At 44.8% G+C, this 25,570-nt stretch overlaps 1 protein-coding gene across 1 annotated transcript; it reads left to right on the top strand.

The window, feature by feature from the left end:
• Nucleotides 1-1,565: 1,565 nt before the first annotated feature.
• ELMOD3 (ELMO domain containing 3) lies at nucleotides 1,566-23,655 on the top strand. The gene is made up of 11 exons (XM_054998629.1): nucleotides 1,566-1,651; nucleotides 3,008-3,085; nucleotides 5,584-5,653; nucleotides 8,118-8,183; nucleotides 11,873-11,964; nucleotides 14,957-15,080; nucleotides 15,443-15,565; nucleotides 16,530-16,660; nucleotides 17,426-17,502; nucleotides 18,958-19,085; nucleotides 22,367-23,655. Exons 1-11 carry the CDS (start codon nucleotides 1,637-1,639, stop codon nucleotides 22,582-22,584), a joined length of 1,122 nt encoding a protein of 373 aa, XP_054854604.1. The 5' UTR covers nucleotides 1,566-1,636; the 3' UTR covers nucleotides 22,585-23,655.
• Nucleotides 23,656-25,570: the final 1,915 nt, after the last annotated feature.

The raw sequence follows: 25,570 nt of genomic DNA, 5'->3' as shown, positions 1-25,570 counted from the left end.
TTTTGGGCCCAATTTCAGCCCTGACTGTCAGGATTGGGCCCAAAACAGCCAGGATAGGTGATGTCAGGGGGTGTGGCATATACAAATCAGTTATGCTAATAATACACTTCTGGGGATGTCAAAGGGTTTGACATCTGGTGATGTCATTAGCATATGCTAATGAGTTATGCTAATGAGTTCCTCCAGCTCTTTTTCTACTAAATGGCCCCTGTTTAAACTAATAAACTGGAGTTAAACAGAGAATATTTCAGTGTAACAGGTTTTTAATCAGCTCTCTCTCTCTCTGCTACCTTCCCTCAGCAGAGTGAAAACCTTTCTCTCAGCAGTTCCCAAAAACTTTCTGTCCACCTGCTCCCATTGGCTGTCTCTCAGGAGAGGTGGAGCCGGAGCCAGTCCTGTCTATCACCCTCTGACCTAGAAAGGTTGCACCCTGTCTTAACAGTTGAAGTTTAACAAAGGCAGGAAGGCAGAATTATCAATATCATACTTATGTACTTTTGAAATTTAAACAGGAATGTCAGACTGTTCCTCTTGCATTTCAAGGCATTGTAACCTATCTGACTTCACAATTTCCCCTTTATATGAAGGGCCCAAGCATAATTTTTGGCCTCTGTAAAACATGCAAAACACTCCTCAGTCCCATCTCATCCTGTCTCATAAACACAGTTACCAACTCCAGGTTGGGAAATTCCTGGAGATTTTTGGGGGTGGAGCCTGGGGGATGGAGAAGGGACCCATTACATTGTTTATTGCTAACTCACACTGTGTAATCCAACTTGAGCCTCAGTGAGAAAGGTGGACTATAAATGATGTAAATAAATTTTTTAAAAATGCCAGCGAGTCCAAAGCAGCCATTTTCTCCCGGGGAACTGATCTCTGTCATCTGAAGATCAGTGGCAATTCTGGGAGATATCCAGGCCCCACCTGGAGGCTGACAACTCTACATAAATTATGAAAGAAAAAAAAGCTGCTTTGGAAATAAACAGAAAAAAATGAAATAAGCAATAAATCAAGGTAATAAATAAATCAATAAATCAAGCTTGCAACTCAAGTTGAGCCTGCCTGGACTGTGGTAAAGTGCACCAATTGGTGCAAAAAGACTCTTAACGGTGTAGAACACGTAGAGTTACTCGAGCTCCAAACCCATCAAAATCAATAGATTCAGAATGGAATCACTCTGCAGAGGATTGCACGTTAATTTGATGTTGTTGCAAAAGACTAAAACAGCGTATCCCTTTGCAGTTTTGAACCCCAGATCTATACTTGCTCCGTAATGATAGTGGGACAGTTTGCACATGCTCAGAGGCATGACTGTTGCAATAAAAATACAACTACTAACAACAATAACAATATTATTCCGTTTTGGGGTGAAATCCCGTCCTGAGTAGGACCACTTTGTCACGCACGACCACCACCAGCAACGAGCGTCACACGGATAGCAGGGACTGAGGCACTAACACCATCAACGATGCGGTATTAGGCCGGCGGGTGCCTACAACTTCAACTCCCAGCATGCAAAGGGACGCGCATGCGCTGTTGAAAAGTGTGAGGTGTTGAGGGAGGCTAGCTACAGGGCTGAGATTGGAGGAAAAACGGAGGGGGAGAAAATTCCGTTGTTCGGCTCGGCTGATCGGGAATGACGCCTCCGTGGGTGCGTTGTTGGGAGTGGGGGCCTGGTGGGGAGAAGCGAGTGGAGGGAGAGGTAAAGCAGGATAGTGGGGAGACCGATAGGGGAGAAGATGGGGCGTGACTGGAATGTATGTGTGAATGCTTATACACGTGTATGCATCTCTCTGCAGGTAGGGTAGGAAGGGGCGTGTCGGGGGTTGGAAGTGAGTGCAAATAGCAGTTATGTAGTAGTGCTAGGGGGAAGGGTTTGTGTGAATGGTAAGGTGGCGGAGGGGAGAGGTATTGGTCTGGGAGCCATGTTGCTAAATTCACATTGGCCTCTGTGTAAGGTGGCCAGCTGGCCTGCTCCTGCCTTTTGAGGTAGGGCTGTGATTTGCAGGAATGGCATGGAGCAAAGCATAATTTGCACCTGCCAGTTGCTGCAAGTCAGTCTCCTGTTCAAAGGAGGGCGGGTGCTTCCAAAGTTGGCCCCTCTGCTAAGAGGTGGCCAACTTTTTTCCTCAGAGGGCTCCTGCCATGGTTGTGTAACAGGCAGACATCTGCAGGCAAAGCGGCTACCTGATACTTTTTCTAGAATGGAGATTTGAGATGTGGGAAAGGGTTTGCCTTGGGTTACCAGAGCACAACCTGGAGATAGCCCTGCCATTAAACTGCATGATGCAGTGAGGCGATAGCAGCTTTTCTTCTCTGGTCCTTTTGTCCCTCCTCCATTTCCATGTCTGCTGTGCAGCTCGTCTTCTTACAGCAGGCAGGAGAGGGAAGCGGACAACAATGTCTAAAGAGGAACAGGTGAGAGATGCTGCAGCTTCCTCCTCTCCTGCTGCAGAAGGGGCTTTGAAGGCATATGTAGCAGACCTCCAGGTTGCAACTGTCACTTCCTGATCTTTGTCAGGTATGCAGCTGTTAAAAGCACAAGCCTCTGGGTGGCCAACAAGTTGACATTCTTAAACTGGAGGGGATTGCAGATCCATGCAGGCTGCTCTAGTAGTTCCTCTTGAACTGTGAGCTTTCAGAGCTACCTGGCAAGCTGCTGTTGGAAACAGAGTACTGAACTAGATGGACCTTTTTGCATTAATGCAGCACTGAACAAATAATCCTTGTTTTGAAGGTGCTCTTGTTAATTGCTAGCGAGTTTCAGTTTGCAAGGCTTAAATCTGACATTTTATGCATGTCAGTCACAAAGAATTTGTGGCAGAGGGTGACTGAAGGCTGTACAGTTTAGACTGAATCTGACATGTGGTTATCCTTAGAGCAGTAGTTTCCTTCATGGTAGGCGACTGTGCATACCATTTGACTGTGTTCTCTGTTCCTTCATAGAAACCGGGGTGCCTTTGGGAGGTTCATTCCCTGGTGACCGTGATCTCATTGTTTCCATTAGGGTATGAACAGATGCAGCACGGACAACCGCCGGTTTGAAGAGCAAGGAGTTTCTTTCTCAGCTTTTAAATCTGTACCTGTGAGTACTCTGGTGACTAACTGATAACCTTTAAGCCCTCTGCAACAGATACCTGTTGCACTCACAAGGCTTGCTGTGGTGGGGCAACACTGTGCCAATAGACTTTACTATAGTAATTTCAGCTCAGACCAGAGTTTGTGCTGTTTAGGTAGCATTCTTCATATATTCGTGCATCATTTCAGTAATCCTTACAACAGCCCAATAAGGAAGGTCAGTATTGCTATCTTTATATTGCAGATGGGGAGGTGAAGCTGAGAGGTGTGCTTTACCTAAGGTCATTAATTGACTTAGTGGCCAAGGCAAGATTTGAACTGAAGTTTATATTGCAGCTCATACTATTGTAGTGCAATCCTAAACAGAGTTGCTCCAGTCTAAGCCCATTGGCTTTGGTGGGCTTAGACTAGAGTAACTGCTTAGGAGCGCACTAGAAAAGAGCAAGAGTCCAGTAGCACCTATAAGACTAATAAAATTTCTGGTTGGGTATGAGCTTTCATGAGTCACAGCTCACTTCTTCAGATACACCCGCCTTGTATCTGAAGAAGTGAGCTGTGATTCACAAAAATTCATATCCTACCCCAAATGTTACTCTTATAGGTGCTACTGGACTCTTGCTCTTTTCCATTACTACAGATAGACTAACATGGCTACCCATCTTGATCTAGGATTGCACTGTTAGACACTGTGCTGCCTCTGCTCCTGAGAACAGAATTCCAACATTAGGTCACAGTTCTAGGCTTATCTGCAGCTAAGAGAGCAATCCTAAACTGGTCTGCTCTGAATCTTATTTGGATCTATTCAGTGGGGCTTTTTCTCAGTTCTTAGGATAGCACTGTAATATGCTTAAATCTGTTGCGGCTGATTATTAAAAAATAGGGGGTTTTCCTCAGCTGATTTTTTAAAAATCTTAATTATATGCATTTTAATTGATTATGTGATATGCCTACATATGTTTGCATTCAAACTTGAACAATAGTTTTGAAGAAAAAAAGCAATCCACTTTTTTAGATGATGCTCATGTATATTACAGTAGGCATATATACTTATAAATAAATTCTACTTTTGGGTAAGCAAAAAAGGATCCCTTTTTTACCTCACAGCCATCCCCATGTGCTGACCATTCTGTCGTACTACCATCTATAACAAAACTTTCTTATAGTGCCAGTTAAACTGAAGAGATCTAAGATGAAAGCCTTTGATGGCACTGAAAACTGTTTGGAAAACGTTTGGGAGGCAGCAAAATATTGGTTGCACATAGGGGCAAAATGCCACAGGTGGTGTTAGCCAGGGCTGGATCTAGGGTTGCCGGCGCCCGGGGCAACCCTAGCTGGCGCGGCGTGATGACGTCATTTTGGTGATGTCATCACGCAGGGTGGCAGAGGCAGTGTGCGGGGCTGGGAAGCTGCCCGCGCCGTTCGCCTCCCCGCAGGCAAACAGTGCGGGCGGCCTTGCAGCCCCCCACGCTGCCTTTCGCCTGCCCCGCAGGACAGGGGGCGGCCAGCTGCCCCCTCTCCTGCGGGGCAGGTGAATGGCGTGGGCAGCCGCACTGCCGTTTGCCTGCCCTGCAGGACAGGGGGTGCACGGCAAGCCGGGCGCCCCCTGTCCCGCGGGGCAGGCGAAAGGCAGTGCAGGGGGCTGCGAGGCTGCCCATGCTGCCACCTGCGCGCTTCGGCAGCTGGCAGCTGCTCCTGGCACCCCCTCCCTGGCGGCGCTGGGGGCAGACTACCCCCCCTGCCCCCCCTTGATCCGGCCCTGGTGTTAGTAATGGGTTTCAAACTCCAAAGGGAAATGTTCTCGAGGTAAAAAGCCTTGGTAAAGTAGAGAGTATCTGATGCTCTGTATGTGCAGAAATAAAAGGAGTGTTGGTTGCAGCCAGGGCCCTCCTGAGGTAAAAGTTTAAAGGAACATGAGGAGGAGCTGTAAATAAAGGTCTTAGGTTAAAATAAACAGAAAACGTTACAGCTTGGTTCTTCTTTCCGTCCCATTTTACAACAAATTTTAAAACAGAAAAATCTGCTATGTATAATACATAGCAATATAAAAAAAAATAGTCTTAGCCTTTAAAATTGTAAACCTTTAAAGGCTAGCAAGCTCCAGTATCTAAAAACACAATAAATAAAAAATTAAATAAATAACAATAGCCATGACCATCATCAAAGCATTCATCAAGACCAGCAGCACTACAATTCATCAGAAAAAGATTTTAAAAATTTACAGGCTGAAGGCTAAGGCCATGTTCAGCAGCCAGCCAAAGATGAATGGGGATGGTGCCATGCAAGCTTCTCTTGGGAGAACACTCCAGGAAGGAATGCTGTTAGCGACAAGATCCTCCTCTGGTCTTCATATGGTGGAAACACATGGAGAAGACCTCAGATGTTGAGTAAGGTGTGCATGCAAGACCATAAGGAGCATTAGGATGAGACATTCCTTTGCAGAAAGACTGTTGCTGCTTCATGCATCACCTTGTATTCTGACCCCCCCTCCTCTGTTTTTGTTTTAAGATTTCTGCCTTGAAGCAGAATGGGCTCCTACAATCTCTGTCCACAGCAGCCAATGGATGCAGAGAAATTGGTAAGGGGTTCAGTGAATGTTCCACCTTGAGTTCTTCTGCTTTACTGGCGATGTAGGACACTGAAGCTCTGTAGCTGAATGGTGGTTGTATTGCCTTTATGATGATTTTCCTCTTGAGAAGCTGGGCAGAAATGTTTTAAATAACCAAACAGATTGTTGCTTTTGAGTGCTAAACAAGCGCTTGATGAAGGGCAGTGTTGGAGGACAGCCTCTCGTGGCTGTTTCTGAATGGGAGCCTTCCGTCCTGAAATGCTACTTTTGAGGACTGATGTGGGGGCAGTTCTCTCCTGTTTGCAATTGCTCCCTGCTCATGGTAAAGGGATCATCTGCCTTGTTCACTGATCTGCAACTTTACAGGCAACCACTGAAAGATTTAAATGTTTTGCATAGTAGTTTCTATTCATGGGAAAGATATCAGACTGCTTGTTTGCTGTGAGAAGAAAGCAGCAGCTGCCACAAAGCCTTGTGTACGTTGCTCTTCTCAGGCAGTAGGCAAGATAGAAATTCTATTAGTATCCTTAGGTTCCTTGCAGCAGCTGTACTTTGCAAATAGATTACTTGAGTAACTGTATAGTAAAGAGTCCAGTAGCACTTTTAAGATGCATCTGACGAACAGAGCTGTGGTTCTTGAAAGCATATGCTACAATAAAGTTGGTTAGTCGTCTTTGGGGGGGGGGGTAGAATGCACTTTTAATAAACAATTACAAGCCTGTCTCTCACCTTGCTGGGGCATTTTCTGAAAAGGCCACCCTTCAGAAGAAGCAAGGCTTTCAAGCCAAAGCAGTATTTTTTCAGTCAGTCTTAGAAAAGCTGTGATTTAAATCCTAGGACAATTCCTTTCTGGATCAGACCTTTTACTGCAAGGCAACTAGTAAACAACACTTTGTACAGTCAAATTTCTGACAGCAACACTTGAACAATCATTTGGTATTGCAGGACAGGATATACTTGCTATCTTCTAAAATACATTCCAGAAGTAGACATTACTATCATAACACTCTCAAATCACAAAATCCTGAAGTCTTAACCATTTTCTTGCAAGTTCACACAACACAGCCAGTTTTAACAGCATTTACAGGTTACAGTGCATCATTTATATAAAGGCACATAAACTACAGAAAAGTTAACACTTTTGCTATCAAAAAAAGAGGTTGATTTGTGCACCCACAAGAAGCTTGGCAATATAGCAAGTCTGACGTAAGAGACCGGAGTGTCTCACTGAAACAACTTTGTCGGATTCAGGGTTTCTTCTCAAAGTTCATGGGGACACGCTCCAAACAATAATGATTATGATGAGAACCACCACCACCACAGCTATCAATATGGCCCACATCTTACAATTTTTCCACCGGTATTTTCAGTTTGGCAGCATTTGTTTCGAACTGGGCTGCTCCTGCTTGCAAAGCATCGGTGCGGTCGTCCAGCTCAGATAGCTTCTGATCTCTTTCCAAAACCTTGTCCACGTTCACTCTCATGATATCTACCACCTCACTGACTTGGTTTTGAGTCTGCTGAAGACGACAGTTGCTGCCAGAGGCAGCCCCAGACCCGGTGGGACCACTGGTTGACATGCTGGTGACGCCTGCGGGGCTGCAGTGACTCTCTTGCAAACCAAGTTGGTTAGTCTTAAAGGTGCTACTGGACTCTACTATTTTGCAACTACAGACTAACACGGCTAACTCCTCTGGATCTTTGATTAGCTGTGCCACTGCTCTGAAGATTTCTGAAGTTATCCATAGTGCTTTGGCAGGGAATAGGATACATTCCTCTGGAATTTACAACCGAGAATAAATCAACTTGTGGCACAATCCTTTGGTATCTGATGAAGTGAGCTTTGACTCACGACAGCTTATACCTTGGAAAATTTTGTTGGTCTTTAAGGTGCTACTGGACTTGAAGTTTGTTCTACTACTACTACTACAGTCCAACATGGCTATTGATCTTGAAACCTTATGTATGTTTTCTTATTAGTAAGTCCTGCAGAGTTCAGGGGACTTGTTCGTAAGTATGCATAGGCTTACAGAATAGTTAAAAATACTTGAAGTATTCGGCTTAAAATGTTTCCATGTTTACCCATAACTATCCCCTAGGAGGTAATAGAGAATGTATACACTTTTGCACAATTGCTGACATGGAAGTTTTTATAAAAATGCCAAACAGCATGGATTAGGCAAGCTTCTAGTCTTCATAATGTTGGGCTTGACGCTCCCATTAATATCTCCTCTTCTGAAAAGCAAATATGTACATTGTGTCAAAAACACACTGCCTTGCTTTCCCATGTTGAAACCGTTCTTGGAGAGTCTGAGATATGTGCAAATGACGTGGAGCCAGTTGTATGTAGAATGAAATTTTTAATTTTTTTTTTGTAAAGCGAGCCTTACCATTTTAATTTTGAAAAGGGTTCTGAAGTTTTCTGCAGTAGAATCCCATCCCCCATCCCACCCCTTTCTTTCTCTGTTGCCAGATATTAGTGAAGAGGTGCTACGAGCCCGAGAAGAATGGGAGGCTGTGGAAAACGTTCATCCAGGAGGTACAGCTGTAACATTTCCTTTGCAGTGGAGACCAATTAAACATTGAAATAGTTGCTTTTTGCTGACGGGAGGAGGGTGCTGTGGCTCGTTAGCTACTGTGTCTAATGGCGTAGTAGAAATAAAAGATGTGGAAATGGTGCATTCCAATTCTTAATTTAAAATACTATCTATTTTATTTATTTATGTTATTTATAGTCTGCTTTTCTCGCTGGAACTCTAGGCTGATTGCACAAAATAAGTCAATACTATCAAAAGGGGGTTGACTTGTCGAAATCTAAAACTAAACTGAGATCTGAAAACTTAGGTGAAGCAAAGAATAAGTATTAACATAAAGTGTTAAATGATGCAAAAGGTACATAGAAGGAAGCTACCTATAGCAATGAACTGTACACATTAGTATAGTCTACAGTATGTAACCTTTTTACATCATTCTTCTTTCTGAGCCATTTTGTTATCGTACAGTCCTATTTCCTGTGCAAAAAGATTTCTTGAATAATTCCATTTTTCATAGTTCATGGAAAGCCAGTAGGGTGGGAGCCACCCAGACCTCATCAGGTAGGCCATTCTGTTTTGCCTCCATTTTATCCCTAGAACAGTCCTGAGAGATAGGGATAGTGACTGGCCCGGGGTTACCTGGTGAGTTTTATCGCTCAGTGGAGATTTGAGTCCTGGGCCTAGTCCGACACTCTAACCACTTTTCAGCACTAGCTATCATGTAAGATTGATATAATCTTCATTGATTAGGACTGTAAGAATAATGAATCCCTAGTACAGCTAGTCATGAAGTCTTGGGAGGCCGACAATACATGTGGGCTGCATAGTTCTGCATCCGCAGAGTGTATGGACTTTGCTTGATCCTTAGAGAGCCATGCAGTCTCCTGGCCAAACATAATGCAAGGATAAGCCCTAGGAAATGAATGAGAATGAACACCATTTCAACTCTCTCCAGTGTGTCTTACAAGCAGGGCTTTTTTTCAGCTGGAACATGGTGGAACGGAGTTCCGGAACCTCTTGAAAATGGTCACATGGCTGGTGGCCCTGCCCCCTGATCTCCAGGCAGAGGGGAGTTTAGATTGCCCTCTGCGCCGCTGGCAACCTTCGAGAGCAACCCACTGAGTTCCACCACCTCTTTTCTTGGAAAAAAAGCCCTGCTTACAAGCAAAATGCATCTTGAATACCACTAGTCGTGGACTATGGTGTGGGTTTTTTTCCAGAATTTTTGGATCCCCCATTGCAATTTGGTGTGTCTATAAGTTTGTCATCATGATGTACCACATCACGGGGTTTGTAGTGTTCACAAAGTGGGCTCGTTTGCGATAGTGTATGATGATGATATTGAAAGGAGTGAGTGGCAAGTGTGGTTGCCAACTGGTCTGAAGAAAAATGTACCTTTCCCCTGAGCTGCAGTCTCAAGCCGACTTGGACCCTGGTGTGCTTGGGAGTGTTAGTTCCCCAGTACCACACCTGACTTTAAAAAGAATGCAGCCAGGGCTGGGTGCCTGTGCAATGCAGAGCACATGCTTCCTCCTACATGCTGCCACTGTCACTACTGCTCATTTGGTGAAGGGTGTGTATGTGAGAGAATAAGCCAAGAAGCAACATGTTGCAGGCAGTGCGCCCGTGCCTGCTCTTTGTTCTCAGTTTCATAACTGCCAGACATAAAACAATGCCGAGTTTCTTCCTCTGCTTGCCCATGAAGTGCTGAGCAAGTGCATGTCAATGATCTTTGTAAGGGCATCATGAAGCTTGCAATTGAAAGAGACCCCCCCCCCCAAAAAAAGAGCTGAGGAGAGGCGGGCTGCAAGAAACGGAAAGTTACCATTCCCCCATCCCAGTGGCGAGGGGCTGCTGATACGTAGGGAGGAGCACACAGTTAGCTTGTGGGCCACGTGTTGTGCAAGCTTCTGCTACGTTAAATCATCCTGAGCTACTTTTTTTCTGGGGATTCTGTGTCAGCATCAGCTACGTGGGTGTGACTGTTGTGCGGTAGTATTTCCATAGATAAAAGATATTGAAGAAAACTTAAGGGGTTAATGGAAGGTTACAGCTCCTGTCATACTGTCATCGAGGCTTTAATGCTTGCAGTTGTCCACTTTTGCTTCATGTCCATCAGACAGCAAGCATGTTAAAGAAACTTCAAGCAAAACATAGAAAGAGCATTACAAGCACTCAGCAAATAACAGTAAGCAGAGAATCGCTTGCAGAAATTCTCACGTTTGACCTATTGCCAATCAACAGTTGACGGGACTGTGATGGCTTTGCAACAGAATGTGTTTAGCTGGTTCTGATGTCAGAACTGGGGAGAAATTAGAGATTGTTGACTACAAATTCACAAGGATCTCTCTCCTTCCTGCATGCATTGTATGTCTGCAGTTCGGCGGATAGGAAACGGACCTTTTGCCTGAGCTGAAGACATGTTTTGAAAATTGGTAGCAGTATTGTACTCACATTGGTGATGTGTGGCAAATTTCCTCTTTGCTAGCAACAGTGTCACCTTCATAGAATGCAAAAGCCCAGGAAGGTCTGTGTCAAATGGAATTAGCTACCGTTCAGTGTAACACACGCTATTCAGCTTCACAGTTTTTTGTCATCTCCCAAGTACAAAGAAATGATGCAGACAGTTGTAAAATCTGAAATACTGGTGTCTTGGCTAGGTATACAACACTGCTAGGATGTTGGCCAAGTATACAATACTGTTAAGGTGCTAGGGAAAACCTCTCCAGGGTTTTCTCACTCATTCTCATTCTAAAATAGGGTTTGCTCTCTGCTGCCACCAGCAGGTCACTAGAAGTTAAAAATCAAGACGTATTTTTTTAATTTACGTTATATATAGTCCATTTTTCTCATTGAGATTTAAGTTGGATTATATAGTGTAATTCAATATGATTAATAGTTGGGACATTCAGTGAACAATACAATAGGATATAGATTGCAAAAATATGAAAACAAGCAGAAGCCTGATAAAGAGATGATAATGTTGAAAAAAAATAAGCAATTAGACATGACATAATAAATAACAGTAACAGACAGTGCACAGTAGTATAGTCTACAATCCCTATCCTTTTATTGATTTATACCACTTTAATTCAATACCCATGGAGGTAGGGGAAATTTTGGAATTTAATAAGTGAAAATTCAAAAATTTCCCCGTCTACTGTCCTGAGATATTACCCCAGAGGCAGGCTTCTCTCTCATGCTTTGATAAGTATGAGCCAAAGAATGAAGTTTGCAGGGACTATTACAGACTGCATGCTGCCTTTCTCACTGCTGTTGCACAATGAGTTGCACTCATTACTGAGCTACCCACAGTTTCAGTATCTCTTGGGTAGTTACTATCATCTCAGACCTTATCAGGTTAGGATTTTTGCTGCCTCGTGTGTATCTTTGAATTTACATGCACCGAATCTCATTTTGCTGTCTGCCTGCTCCCACTCACCCAGTTTGGTGAGATTTTTCCAAAGTTTGTAGATAGCTTTGCATTTCACCAAATTTCATAATTCGGTATACTTTGCCACTTCCCTTCTCACCCTGACTATAAATTTCTTTATGAACAAGTTAAATGGCACAGATCCCAATAGGTTGCATAAAATGTTATGATTTTAATATTTTTGTGTGTGATGGATTTATTGATTTAAGGATTGTCGACTGCCTTGTGCACCTATCCTGTCTCTCTCTTTTGCAACTGTAGGAATTGTGGAGAAACCTCTTGGGCCTGTCCCCTTAATCTCTTTCAATGAAGCACTGCAGCATTTTCAAACAGCAGATCTCTCCGACTGCAGGGTACGTATGTGCCAACTAGGATTGATTAAACAATTGTGCTGCTTAAATGTTTCAGGCATTCAAAATGCTCTGCTGACAGCAACTGTTCAGTCCTCAAAGCACTTCTGGGGTGAGTATTCTTATTTCATTTTGATAAACAGTCCTTGTCTTACAGAGTTCAGATGGTAGCTTAAATCTCCTTTCTCTACCCCATTAATCTGTGGCTGTCTCTTTGCCAAGGAACACACAGGACTGAAAGTTCCATACTGTACTTTGCTGTCATGGGAGATGTTTGAGGTCTCTCTGTTATAGAACTTCTTCATGATACAAGCAAGAGTCTAGTAGCACCTATAAGACTTACAAAATTAGTGGTAGGGTATGAACTTTTGTGAGCCCCAGCTCACTTCTTCAGATACAGCTAGAATGTGAGTCCATCTGTCCTTCTATCTTGGAGAGTGGAGTGATTATAGAAGCGGAATGATAATAGCAGGGGAATGACAAAGGCAGGTGTGATTGAATAGGGTGGAGTATGCAGAGGGGTAGTGGGTGTGGAGAGTTAGCATTGGTAATGAGAAAGGAAGCCTTTGTCTCGATTCACCAGGTGGATGCATTGTTTTGAGCTTCGTTATCAGTTGCAATTCAGCAATCTCTCTTTCTAATCTCCCTTTGAAATTCCTCTGCAGGAGAACTGCTACTTTTAGGTCAGCAACTGAATGTCCTGGAGGGTTAAAATGTCCCCCCACTAGTTTTTGAATGTTTTGGTTCCTGATGTCAGACTTATGTCCATTAATTCTTTGTCAAAGGGACTGGCCAGTTTGTCCAATGTAGCTAGCTCCCTAGCTAGCTCCTTGTAAAAATTCCTCCATGTTCCTCTTTTACAGGGCTTTTTTTCTGGGAAAAGTGGCGCGGAGGGTAATCTAAACTCCCCTCTGTCTGTAGATCAGGGGGCGGGGCCACCGGCCATGTGACCATTTTCAAGAGGTGCCAGAACTCTGTTCTACTGCGTTCCCGCTGAAAAAAAGCCCTGCTGTTTTACCCTACTTGATAATCTCAGTTCTATGCAAGCCCTGCTTGCGGTGCCTTCATGCTTCTTCAAGGTATAATCATCACCTTTTAGGATCTTGTCCAATACCACAAAGCTCTTAGCTGAGGATTTATCTCATTCTGTTACAATGCAGCCTTATATTTCTCTTCCCTTCGTGTGGGGGTGTGAATGAAGTGAGAATAGGGGTGCGGAGGGGAGAGAAGTAGACCTTTGATCATCTGCAAGTGTCCAATGGAATTTTCTCCGTTTGCAGCCAGAGGCATGCAGAACTATCACCAATTTCATGTGAAGCTTTTCGATGCCCGAAATTGCAGTTGGTGCTCCTTCAGGTAGCAGATGTGCCTTTGCTTTGACTGGCTGAGGGCCAATAAACTAAAACTTAATCCAGACAAAATGTAGGTATCACAGCTTACTCCTGGACTCCTCTCAGGGGATAAGCAGATGGCAGAGTAAACCAGAAACGCTTTTCAACTGCTTGGGATGGTTCATCAGTTGTGGCTGTTCCCAGAGAAAGCTGACCCAGCCACCATCATGGATCCAGTTAAATCTAGATTCGATTATTGTACTCAGGGCTGTTTTTGGAAACTATTCAGAAACCACAACTGGTATAAAGTTCAGCAGTCAGAAGACTAACAGTCATCTGATGGAATGAATGTATACAGCAGGTATTGTATCAATTGTGCTGGCTTCCATTTGGTCTCTGGGCCCAATTCAAAGTGCTGGTAATAAGCTTGAAAGCTCAAAACAGCTTGGGCCCAAAGCACCTGAGGGACCAACTTCACCTACATCAACACAGTAGGCTCTATGAAAGGCCTCCCCAGATGATCTTGAGATCATTTGGGGAGGCCTTTTATAGAGCCCACTGATTTAGAAGGCTCTTGGTGGGTCTTCTCAACAGCCACACCCAGATTGTGGGACTCCCCCAGGAGGTATATTTAGTTTATTCTCTACAGGCTAGAGTTGCCAGGTCCCCTTACCCTCCAGGCAGGGTGAGGGAGAACGAACCTGGCTCTTACCTCCTTCTTCCCCTCTTAATGATGGATTTGTGCAGCTGGCCCCACGGCTGTTTGATGACACCATTTCTGGTGATGGCACTTCCAGTGACATCACTGTGCAGGTGCCGGAGTGTGCACGCACTTCTCAGCAGACCGATTTGGGCCTCAAACAGGCCCAAATCAGCCTGCGGCAAAGTGCAGGAGTGCTCTCAGGGCAGTGCTGTGATGCCAGTAACATCATTGTGGCACTCTGAGAGTGCACCCAGGAGGCTCGTTCCCCTGCCTTCCTCCCCCACCAGCCAAGTAAGTGGAGGCAGGGGGTGGAGGGTGAAAGCGGGGGATCCCCCACCCCCACCGGGGGAATGGTATCCCTACTACAGGCTTTCCAACATTGTCTGAAAAACTGGAAGGCCATCAGGGAGATCTGACTATTTTACTTGGGGCTTAATTTTTTTATTGTGAGTAATTGATTGGTAAGTAATTGGTGAGTAATTATGGCATTTTATGCTGTTAGTAGTAAGCTGCCTTGGGCATTTTATAGGAAAAGTTTAGAAATAGACTAAATACAAATTATAAGATGAATTAATCCTTTTAACCTTACTGGAAACAAGAAGGTTTAAGGGCCGACATTAGCTCAAGCAGTCTATGGGTCGTGCTGTTCACTGCTTATATCCAAGATAATATCTGAATGGAAGTACTCTTCCATCAGATCTGGCACGATGCACTTAATACAACTTTAGAGAGACCTCTCCGGGGTCTGGATTACAATTTCTTATTTATTAGTAGCATGTTCTAAACCTGAGTCAAAAATATAACTGTTGGAAGCAACAGCAAGTTCGACATGAGGCCTCTCCGCATATACATCCCTTGTGTCTGAAGAAGGGAGCTCTGTCTCTTGAAAGCTTGCACCCTGAAAATCTTGTTAGTCTCTAAGGTGCCACTGGACTCAAGTCCTGCTGTTTCTTTTTTCCAGAAAAAGATTCAGCCAACAGTACAAAGAAGAGGGCTGGCAGCTATTGCCCACTTCCTTTTTGGTCCTCCCCGTCTCCATCAGCAGCTGCAGAGCGAGAGGGACTTAGCCTTGGCAATTGCTCAGTGTGAGTACTGCTTCCTTCCTACAACAGAGGCAAGTCTTTCCCCAATATTTCTTTTGCCAAGCTGCATTGTTTTGATTACAGTTTTCTTATCTTTACCACGTCCTTCGACGTGGTACATTTAAGGATGTAAAGAAACAGGTCGCTATGTTGTTGCCTCATTGGATCATGTAGTGCAGTACTGCCTGCCTTGTCTGGCAGCTGCCTACCAAGAAGTCTGGCAAAAGTTGGTCTTTCTCTCTGGCCTGAGATCCTGAAATGGAGAAGCCAAGGAGCAGGGCCCTGGACAATCAACGCGGTCTGTCAGGAAACTGTATCCCTCACCCTCATTTATCTAGAAAAGTTAATCCACTTTCCCTCTACAGGTGGCTTGGACAATAATGAAAAAGTGCACATGAGAATTCTGCAAACCATCTACAAGAAATTAACAGGATCCCGATTTGATTGTGCCCGCTATGGATCTCATTGGGAAGAGTTGGGGTTTCAAGGTATGGAGCAATGAGTGGAAGGAGGAGACTTTGTACTCTTGGGCGATTGCATCACGGTGATAGGCTTGGTTCTGTTTGCTTATTGTAACTCAGCGGCCTTGCTAAAAGTCAGTCATGATTATAAGAAAGACCTGGACCTTTTCTCTTGCAGTCATCCTAGAGCCGATACTATAAAGCTTGTCTGTGTAGACTCCAAAGCCTGCAGTGATCCTGCTGCAGATACCATCTAATGTGTGGATAGGCAGTGGGATCAGTGTAGCCCGAAGCTTGCAGCATTTAAGTGTGTAAAGTGCCATCAGGTGGCAGCTGATTTATGGCGATTCTGTAGGGTTTTCAAGACAAGAGATGAACAGAGGTGGTTTGCCATTACCTGTCTCTGCATAGTGACCCTGAACTTCATTGGTGGTTTCCCATTCAAGTATTAACCAGGGCCAACCCTGCTTAGCTTCTGAGATCTGACAACATTGGGCTGGCCGAGGCCATCTAGGTCAGGGCAGTTATGCAGCATTTATGGCTCTTGCAAAACCAGGTTTGCAGATTGGCTGCTGCAGATGATTAAAGTGCTGCTGTGCGGAGTTTGTGCTCTTATGCTACAATACGTCTCAGCAGAAGAGGTGTGACTATCTTAACGTTTCCTCACTTTGGATTTCTAGTAATCTCCTGTGAGCCTGAACTACAAGATGAAGGCCCAGGAAATTTCACACTGTCATCCTGATCGCCATTTCGCCCTAGCTTTCCAGTTCCGAGGCAGCAGAATGTTGATTACATAATGGAAGGATGTATTGTACTGTTGGCTCACAAGGGATAGCATTAAGCTTTCATCAGGCCACATTAATTTTAGCATTGCCTTTTGTGTGCGTAGCAATTAATCCTCTAATGTAGCAATAATTCTCAAATATGACCTGCGTAAGAGTATTTATTGGCTTGGCTTAACAGTTTTGTGTCTGTCTGTCTTGCACTTAAGGGATGGATCCTGGCACAGATCTGCGTGGGACTGGATTGCTAGGACTGATGCAAACACTGTATTTTGTGATGGATTCTCGGATATTACCTATAGCGCGAGAGATTTTCAAACTATCCCATCATGAAACACAGGCATGTTCCTTTTCTCTGATTCTGGTGTGTGTGTGTGTTTTTTAAATTAGCTGTTGTAAGCCTATGGCAAGGGAAACTTTGCAGTCCTGCTCCTCTTTTGGTTGCAAGGTTTTATTTTTAAATGGGTTTTATAAATAGAACCATAGGCTCTGTGAATGGAGAGGGTCTAGAATTTCTACTGAGTGAAGATTTCTCACTTTCTTTCTTCTCAGAGCCCTAACACTCTCTTGTTCCCAGTTTCTAACGAAAAGAGAGAAAGCACTAACAATCATGAGGGCTAGAAACTTTTCTGACATCATATATACATTTTTTCCTGTCTCAGTTATTTGGTATATTTTTTTATTCTGTTGTTAACAGAAGGAGCAGAGAAATTGCTGTGGAACCAGTCAGATGGGTTAATCAAAGGCTAAGTTTAGCTGGACTGTTGGAAAGATAATCAGTAAAAGCAAATCTCGAGATCCATTGGAAGAATTTGCTATCTAAAACCAGAACTTGCTTTTTAAAATCTTGGAATCTAAATTTTTGACTCACTTTTTAACGATAGATTCAGGTGGGAGCCTCTGATCCACGGCTGTATGTGGACTTTTCTGTCTGACACACGTGTATGTATGCATTTAAAGAGGGGAGAGAATATGTTAAATCAAAATGAATCTGCAACAGTTTACAGACTGAGAGGGCAGGGTACAAATAGCCTAAATAGGTATTTCATGTTATTGGACAGAAGAGGAGCCACGTTTCTGACTTTTTTTCCTGGCTCTTTTTCAGAATTTCCCTTTCTGTGTAATGTCAGTCAATATCACTCGTATTGTGATCCAGGTACTGAGAGAAGAACGCCTTTCCAGGTGGGTTTAATGTGATGCAACTTGTGCCATTAGACTAGGGTTACCAGGTCCCTTGCCCTCCCAGCAGGAGGATGGGGATCTGGCACTCATCTTTTTTTTTTTTCTTCTCCTCGTGCACACACTTTGGGGCCCAAACCAGCCCAGTGAGAAGCGCGGGAGCACTCCCGGCACCTGTCCAATGACGTCACTCCTGGGAGTGACGTCGTTGTGCTGTACCAGGAGCATGTCCAGAAGGCCTGTTCCCCTGCCTTTTCTATCCGCCGGCCAGGTGAGTGATGGCGGGGGCAGGAGCAGGGGATCCCCCACCAGGCGACCTGGCAGCCCTGCTTTAGACCATATTGACCCTCTAGGTTGAATGAAATAATTATAGGTCTCTGCTTCCTCTTCAACTTCCCTTGAGCATCATGAAAAAGACCAGGGAGCCAGGCCTCTTCTGATAACACTGTCCCTTTATCATTACAAACAAGTTTGATACCCCTATTTAGAGAGATTTGTACCTTGCCTTTCTCTCCAGTGAGCCCTCAAAGCAGCTTACGGTATTGTTCTCTCCTCCTCCATTTTATCCTTATAACAACAGTCCTGTCAGGGACTTTGGGCTGAGAGAGAGTGAGTGGCCCAGGTCACCCAGTAAGTTCCCGTGGCAGAGTGTGGACTTGAACCAGGGCCTCCCAGATCGTAATCCAGCCCTCTCGCTACTGTACAACACTGGCTCTTTATGATGGCCATTTTATGATGGCATGTCTGTCTTTTATTTTTTTTCTTTCCAGATATCAACTTTCTGCTAAATCATTCCAGGATACATGTATATCAGACATATAGAATTTGCCCAGTCAATCTTTTAAATCTTTAAAACTTTTTTATATATAAGTTTTAAAGATTTAAAAGATTAACTGAGCAAATTCTATATGTCTGAATTTTCCATTGAATTTTTTTATTTAAACCATTGTAGCCAAATTGCTACAAGGCTGATTCACACTAGAGCAGCTAAAAATTATTTTGGAATTAGAAGAAATGAAAACGAATGAATTTACAGAGGACACGTGACAAATGTGACTGTCCGATACGGCTTCTAATTGAACAGGAATTTTAATTTTAATTTTCCCGACAAACTTACATGTCTTTACAAGAACATGCTTCTTTTAATCATGGAAACATAAATCGGCAGCCTCTCAGAAGAGGGTCCTCTTGAGTTGTTTTGAGTCGTCCTGTTTTTGTGTGTTGATACGGCCTAGTGATTCGGAACAGAGAGGCAATAAGCCTCTGAATGCCAGTGCTGGGAGGCAGCTTTAGGAGAAGGCGTTGACCTCTGTGCCCTCTGTGCTTGGGGCCCTGCAGGGCCATTGATTGGCCACTGTATGAAACAGGTTGCTGGACTGGATGGACCAATGGTCTGATCCTGCAGGGCTCTTCTGATGCAGCTCTGGGAGTAAAACGTTGTGTGCTTGTCTCTTACAGAGAGTGTAATCGACGGCAGCAGGTCATTGCAGTACTGAATGATTTATATGTGGCTATATTTTTGCGTCTCTTCAACATCTGGAAGACGCAACAGAAGACAATTTCTGACTCTGGGTTTGTTCTAAAAGGTGGGTTGCTCGGATCCTGTTCAACCTAAACCACAGAAAACATCGGAGGAACGCTGCAAGACCACTGTTAACTACAATTTTTGGAATTTTATATAGCAAAGTGCAAATAGTGTGCAATTTTATTAATACTTCTTCACTTTAACCTTTGCTTACTGAAATGTGCTATCAGTTAAATAAAGTGAATACTGCTGTCTGGGGTCTGTGTCCCAGCCCCCAGACTTGGTAGGAGGGAACAGCAGGTCACCCGGGCTGATAGACAGACAGAGGGGGCAGCCAGCAGCCAGCAGGTCAACTGGTCAGCCAGCAGACAGCAGGTCAACTGGTCAGCCAGCTGACAGCAGGTCAACCGGTCTGACTGGCAGACAGAGGGGGCAGCCAGAGGACAGCAGGTCAACCCTTTCCATGGGCAAGGGGAGCCAGAACCTGCCGGTGCCAGGGGCAAGGGGCAAAGGCCCAGGGCCTCAGGAGGCAGGGGGAGACAGAGAGAAGCCAGCGAGTTCCACTCCCCTGAGGAGGGAAGGGGGACTAAGCAAGGCAGAAGGGGGCAAGGGCAGAGGGATTGGGGGCCCAGCAGTCACCCACCCAAAGACCTTACCTGAGGAGGAGAAGCAGCAGCAGCCCCAACAACCCAAAGCCACGCCCCAGCTAGAAAATAGTAGCCTGGCCCAGGAGTTGCCAAAAGCCAAGCCACTCCAGGTGCAGCTATTGGAGGCACTCTGCAGGAAGCCCTGGGCAACCAGCCAAGGAGCCGCAGCTGGACCCACCTTCAGCCATCAGCTCAGCCAGGGAGGCCGGGCTACTAGCCAGGGGACTGCAGCTGGACAGGCCTTCAGCAATCAGCCAAGGCAGGGAGGCTGGGCAGCCAGGGAACAAGGCACAGCTGGTGCTGGTCAGTGGGGCCAGATCGGCTACCCCAGCTGCAACTGCTTGGTGCAGCCCAAGACCAGGCTGGAAGAGGGGTGGGACAGTAGAAGGAAGCCCTATAAAAGCTGGCTGGGAAGAGCCCTGGGGTGGTGGGTGTGAGTGAGGAGTGATGATGTGGAGTGAGAGCAGTAAGATGCAAGGGTGGAAGCTTGAAGGAGAGTTCTGGAAGGAGGAGATGGAGGACGCAGAGGGTAAGCAGGCCAGGTTGAGCAGGCCAGCGAGTGGACTGAGAGGGAGTCTGGGTGAGGTATACTGCCCCTCCTTCCACAGAGCAGGGTCCTGCAGAATCCCTGGCCCCCCTATGATGTCAGGAGCAGACCGCCCAGTGCCACGCCCTGCGGCAGCGGCGGCAGGCCCTGACAACTGCTACGTGCAATCATAAGACTGTGTGCCCACCTCCCCAGTCTAAATTCTGCATCAAGCAAATACAGCTTCAGTGCCTTGGCCTAATTATGAAAATTACATAAATGTTCAAGCAGTCATTTAATTTGCATAAGTGATAGTATCTAAGGCTGCATTCAGACGTCACAAGTAGCTATAATTAAACTGCAGTCAACCACAAACACAGCTTGTTGTATGCTCAGGCATCCCTCCTCACTCCATCACTTCTCTTCCTGTGAACAGAGCTTGATTAAAATCTTCCTAGTTTAAGCTCCGATTTCCAGTGGATATATGAATACAGGCACCCCAGCAAATCAGACTTTGTTTCCTCCACAAGCCAAGATTTTAAACCTCTGTTGAATCCCATTTTGACTACCAACTTGTGGGGGATGAAATAAGGTCCAGTTTGCCAAACCACCTGCATTTCGATGTAATGCAAGTAGTTTGGAAAGTTTTCATCAAGCTCTGCACATGCGCAAGAGGAGATGGGAAATGGGAGGAGGGAAGCTTTGCCCCAAGCTGTGTCCATGCGCAGTTGCCATTTAATGATAGTTTGTCATGATGTCTGAACTCAGCCTTAGTATCTGATGCACACCCACTAGACAAACTTGTGTTTCAGATACGTGTATGTACACAATTTCTGAGCTTTAATTTAAAAAAAAGTTAGGGTTAAACATGCTCTTAAAAATCAAAATGAAAATTTCAGGATGCATGCATATTTTTGAACTCTTTAAAAATAAGCACATATAGTTTGGCTCTTACGGCAGGCCTGCAGATTACTTATACCTTTTGCCTTTGACTGTTTAGAAAATCTAAAGACTTGCAAGATGCAGTTTTGTTTATTTCTTGTTGCTTTGGATGGGGTTGGGGAGTGTCATTGGTATAGCTGTTGAATGCTGACACTGATGAGGGAAAAAGCACAATATACCCCAAGTAAAGAAAAAAAACCAGTCCTGTGTGCTGACCCAATCTTTTCCCACCTCTTTTCAACTTGTAGTAATCACATCTGGGTTATAACAACATAGGCTGTAATAAACTTTTTCAGCTAACAAAATTTTGTATCTGGTCAGTTTGGTGAATAGTGGCTCTTACCATATGACCTATGTTGTGTTCTTTCTGTCAGTCTATAATTTTCATTACACTCTTCCTCCAAAAACCTCAGAAAGTTGTGCGTGGTTCTCCATGCCTTAGTTTTACCCTCACAATAACCTTGTGAAGTACTTGAGGCTGAGAAACCATGATTGGCCCAAGGTCTCCCAGTGAGTTTTGTAGTAGAATAGGGTCTTAAAGAGGAGTCTGACACCTGTGGCACACAGAGGGGTGCACAATTATTTTCACCGGTATAATGCTTCACTATACTTTTATTATGAGAGCTGCTGTAGCACAGTGGTTAAGTGGTTCGGCTGCGAATCAGCACTCTGCTGGTTCGAATCCCACTACTGCCGTGAGCTCAGTAGGCAGCCTTGGGTAAGCCACTCCTCTCAGCCCCCCAGCTGCCCAGCTGTATTGTGGGGATAATAATAACACTAACTTGTTCACCGCTCTGGGTGAGGCACTAATCTGTCTAGAAGAGCAGAATATAAGCACAGTTTTGATTGATTGATTGATTGATTTATAGTCTGCCTTTCTCACTGAGATCCAAGGAAGATTACACAGTTCAAGTGAAATACAATATAATCAACAGCTAGGACATGCACTGAGCAAAGTACAATAATGAACAACAGGACATTCAGTGAACAGATACAATAGGGTACGGTAACAGAAAATTTGAAAACAAGCATAAAGTCAAGCATAGAGATAAAATTTCTGTGTCGGTTGCACAGATAGGAGGGGCCAGGGCCATGAAGGGCTTTGAATGTGATAGGTGTGACCTTGAACTGAGCCCAACAACTGATGGGAAGCCAATGGGGTGACTGCAAAATGGGAGTGAAAGCATACTCTGTCTAGTTGAACATGTCGTGTTTCTTTGCTTACAGAACTGGAGGCATTTTCCAAAAGGAACCCTAAGCAACTGCTTAGACATCTGGACATGTACATGAATGGGAATTCTGTTTCAGCGCTGGAAGACGGCTCTCAGGCCCCTGCTGTCTCGTCCGAGGTTTTTGGTCCCAACCTAAGCTCTGTTAGTAACAATAAAGAGTCCAGTTTTACTGGAGTGTGTGACCTGCCAGCTGAGCCAGAGCAAGAGAGCTGAGCTGAGCCCAGAAGGAGGGGAAAGTCCTTGCACATGATTGATCAACGGTGCTGGTTGGTGTGGTCTCCTAAGGGCTTCGTTGGCTGCTGCAAGAAGGGCACGCAGGAGTCTGAAGGGCTGAAGTTCTTGAAATGCTGCTCGAGTAGAACACAGGGCTTCAGTGTGGGTCAGAGCCGCTAAGTGTGGTATAGTGAGAGCCCAAGGGGTGGAGTCTGGGGATCAAGAGCAAACTCTTTCATTCTAGAATGCCAGTCCTACCAGGATTCATTCACCCCAGTTAGTAGCACTAAGCTGCCAAGCAATCACATTTTGCAGCAGGAGTGTAAATTTGAATTCAAAATCCTCTCTTGTACCCTGAAAATAAAATGTTCTTCCAGTTCCCAGAATTGAGGAGGACATCAGTTTGTTAGAGCTAAACAAACAATGTGCATTGCATTTTGGAACTTGAGCTTAAAGTGAATCTTGAATTGTTGTAATCAGATGCTAATCGTGGGGCTTGGTTTTTTTTCCTCCCTAGCAAGGATTTCATCTGGGACTATACAAGTTATTGAATCATTTTATTCCATCCCTTTGAAAGCATAAATTTTCCATTGTCATTTGCCTGGTGACATATTTTTGTTTAATGAGATTGTCAAGAGGTACCTCTGTATATGTGCACCTGCCCGACTCACATGCTATTAAGGGTGGTAACAAGTAACCAGCAATGACACAGTAGCTGCTTAAAATCTTACCATACCGTGGCTGGAACCACAAGACAAGGTCTGCAGCTCCCAACCACGCGGCAGACATTGTGTTGTGACACACCCTGCTTCCTTTATTGAGTAGCAGGTGGGAGTGTGTGTCAGTGCTGGGTCCTTGACTGTGTGGCTTAAGTCTTTGGATGAATTTGGTTTTATGCAGTTATAGCTGCCATGTGATGGGCCTTTGAGGAGCTGCCATGTGCTTCCCAGAGACTTATTTCTACCCTAAGGCATTGAGACATGCTGGATGGCACACGAGCTGTATATGTAAAGTGATTGCCCTGGCTGATGATGGGCTTTTCTATTAAACCAATTGCAGTCTTCAACCCCACCCTCCCAAAATGTGTCTGTTTTGTTCATCCTACATTTCCAAACTACTGAGAAATAATAAACCTGTACATTACCAAAAATTCCAAATACAGGTACTGGTGGTATATTGTGTGGAAGAGTTCTGTGCACAAGTGAAGAACAACTATCTAGATGGAGGCAAAACTGGGAAGATGAGTTGAGGTGTGCTTTGGGATTTTATAAAGGGCTGTGCCCACTACAGACAAAGAATTGCTCATTTCTTAGAGCTAAATTAATAAATCTGCCATGTGTGCTTTAGAGCAGAAGCTTGAGTACATTTGGGCTTGTGCTACAGTGTGGTGACCCAAGACCCACTTTGAGGAGAAAACACAAGTTCTTGCAGTGGCCGAGCGCCTTTGAAAATTAGCCCGTCTTCCATTTGTGGAGGGTTTTTTTTTTCTCCCAATATGATGTGTGAACAAAGGGTGGATTCACAGTTGTGTTGAAATGTTGCCCAGCCTGAAGAGCGGGCTTTTGTGTCCTGAACCACTGCTGCATACTGAATTTCAAGAATCCTTTATGCCCAGATTTTTCTCAAGCGGCTAAATTCCCAAGTTTAAGCAAGTACTGAATAGTGATGTGAATTTGCCGCTGTTTTGTGGAGTGACGTTAAGGTAAGCAGCCTTATCACTACGCGAAATCAACCCAGAACCCTCTCTCATCATTTCTCTGTCTCCAGCAATGGCCAGGCAGAAATGCTCCTGAGGAAGCTGTTGGAGAAGAACATCTCAAGAGGAAAATGACTGACTAAGAATCTGCTTAAAATGGAAGGTGTAATCGCATGAAGAGGCAATCGACTGTAGCCTCTGGATATGCTCTAAGCTCAACTTTGGGAGAGGGCTCACAGTTCAGTACCTGCCAATTGTTTAGCTGCTCTGATACCACAGAACGGCTGAGCCACCTTTTCTGGGGCACCGGTCCGGGGCCCTAAGGGAAACTTGGGAGACCACTGAGCTCGAACTAACACTTAATAAATCTGTAGAGCTTAAAAAAAAAATCTGTAGAGTTTACTCCTCTAAATGATAATTTGGTGCGAGTCTGAATAGATCCAGGTGTGACTCCTTGATTATGGTGTATTATAGACTAACAGTGCAATCCTAAGCAGAGTTACGGCCTTCTAAGTCCACTGGCATCAATGTAGAAGGTAGGGTTGCCAGGTCCATTTTGGGAAATTCCTGGAGATTTGGGGGGTGCAGCCTGGAGAAGGTGGGGTTTGGGGAGGGGAGGGGCCTCAAAATGGTATAATGCCATAGAGTCCACTGTCCAAAGCAGCCATTTTCTCCAGGGAAACTGATCTCTGTCACCTGGAGATCAGTTGTAATTCCAGGAGATCTTCAGCTACCACCTGGAGGTTAGAAACCCTAGTAGAAGGGCATAACTTCCGCCAGCAGAGCTTGGGCTGCAGTACTGCAGCTTACCACTCTGCGCCACGGGGCTCCATACTGGCAGAAAACAGTCTTCAAAAAGGAAAAATTTTGCTTCTCAGCAGTATGGAAGGAAGATGGGAAGGAAAACCAAACAGCACCAATGGGAAGAATATGGCTTCCTGTTTATGGGCCTGTTAAAGAGTAAGAATGCCCTTCCCAGTAATAGTTTCAGGAGGGTAGCTGTGTGGGTTTATAGTAGAAGAGCAAGGTTCGGGTCCAGTAGTACCTTAAAGACCAACTAGATTTCCAGGGGTTGAGCTTTTGAGAGTCAGAGCTTCTGATGAAGGGAGCTTTGACTCTCGAAAGTTCATACCCTGGAAATCTAGTTGGTCTTTAAGGTGCTACTGGACCCAAATCTTGCTTCTTTTCCTGTAAAAATCTGTCGCTGGTAAGGCTGTAGAAGTGGGAGAGTGGTGTCTTTCCTATTGCCTAGCAATGTAGAAGCTCACTACTAAGTGATCCTTTGAGCAG

The sequence above is a fragment of the Eublepharis macularius genome, chromosome 14, assembly GCF_028583425.1.
Source record: "Eublepharis macularius isolate TG4126 chromosome 14, MPM_Emac_v1.0, whole genome shotgun sequence".
Taxonomy (NCBI): Eukaryota; Metazoa; Chordata; class Lepidosauria; order Squamata; family Eublepharidae; genus Eublepharis; species Eublepharis macularius.
This window is presented reverse-complemented; position numbering and strand designations above follow the sequence as displayed.

Excerpts from the sequence above, each read along its gene's own strand:
- ELMOD3 (XM_054998629.1), top strand. Across the intron at positions 3,086-5,583 it reads CAGCTTTTAAATCTGTACCT|ATTTCTGCCTTGAAGCAGAA; the intron begins GTGAGTACTCTG and ends TTTTGTTTTAAG. Across the intron at positions 5,654-8,117 it reads CAATGGATGCAGAGAAATTG|ATATTAGTGAAGAGGTGCTA; the intron begins GTAAGGGGTTCA and ends CTCTGTTGCCAG.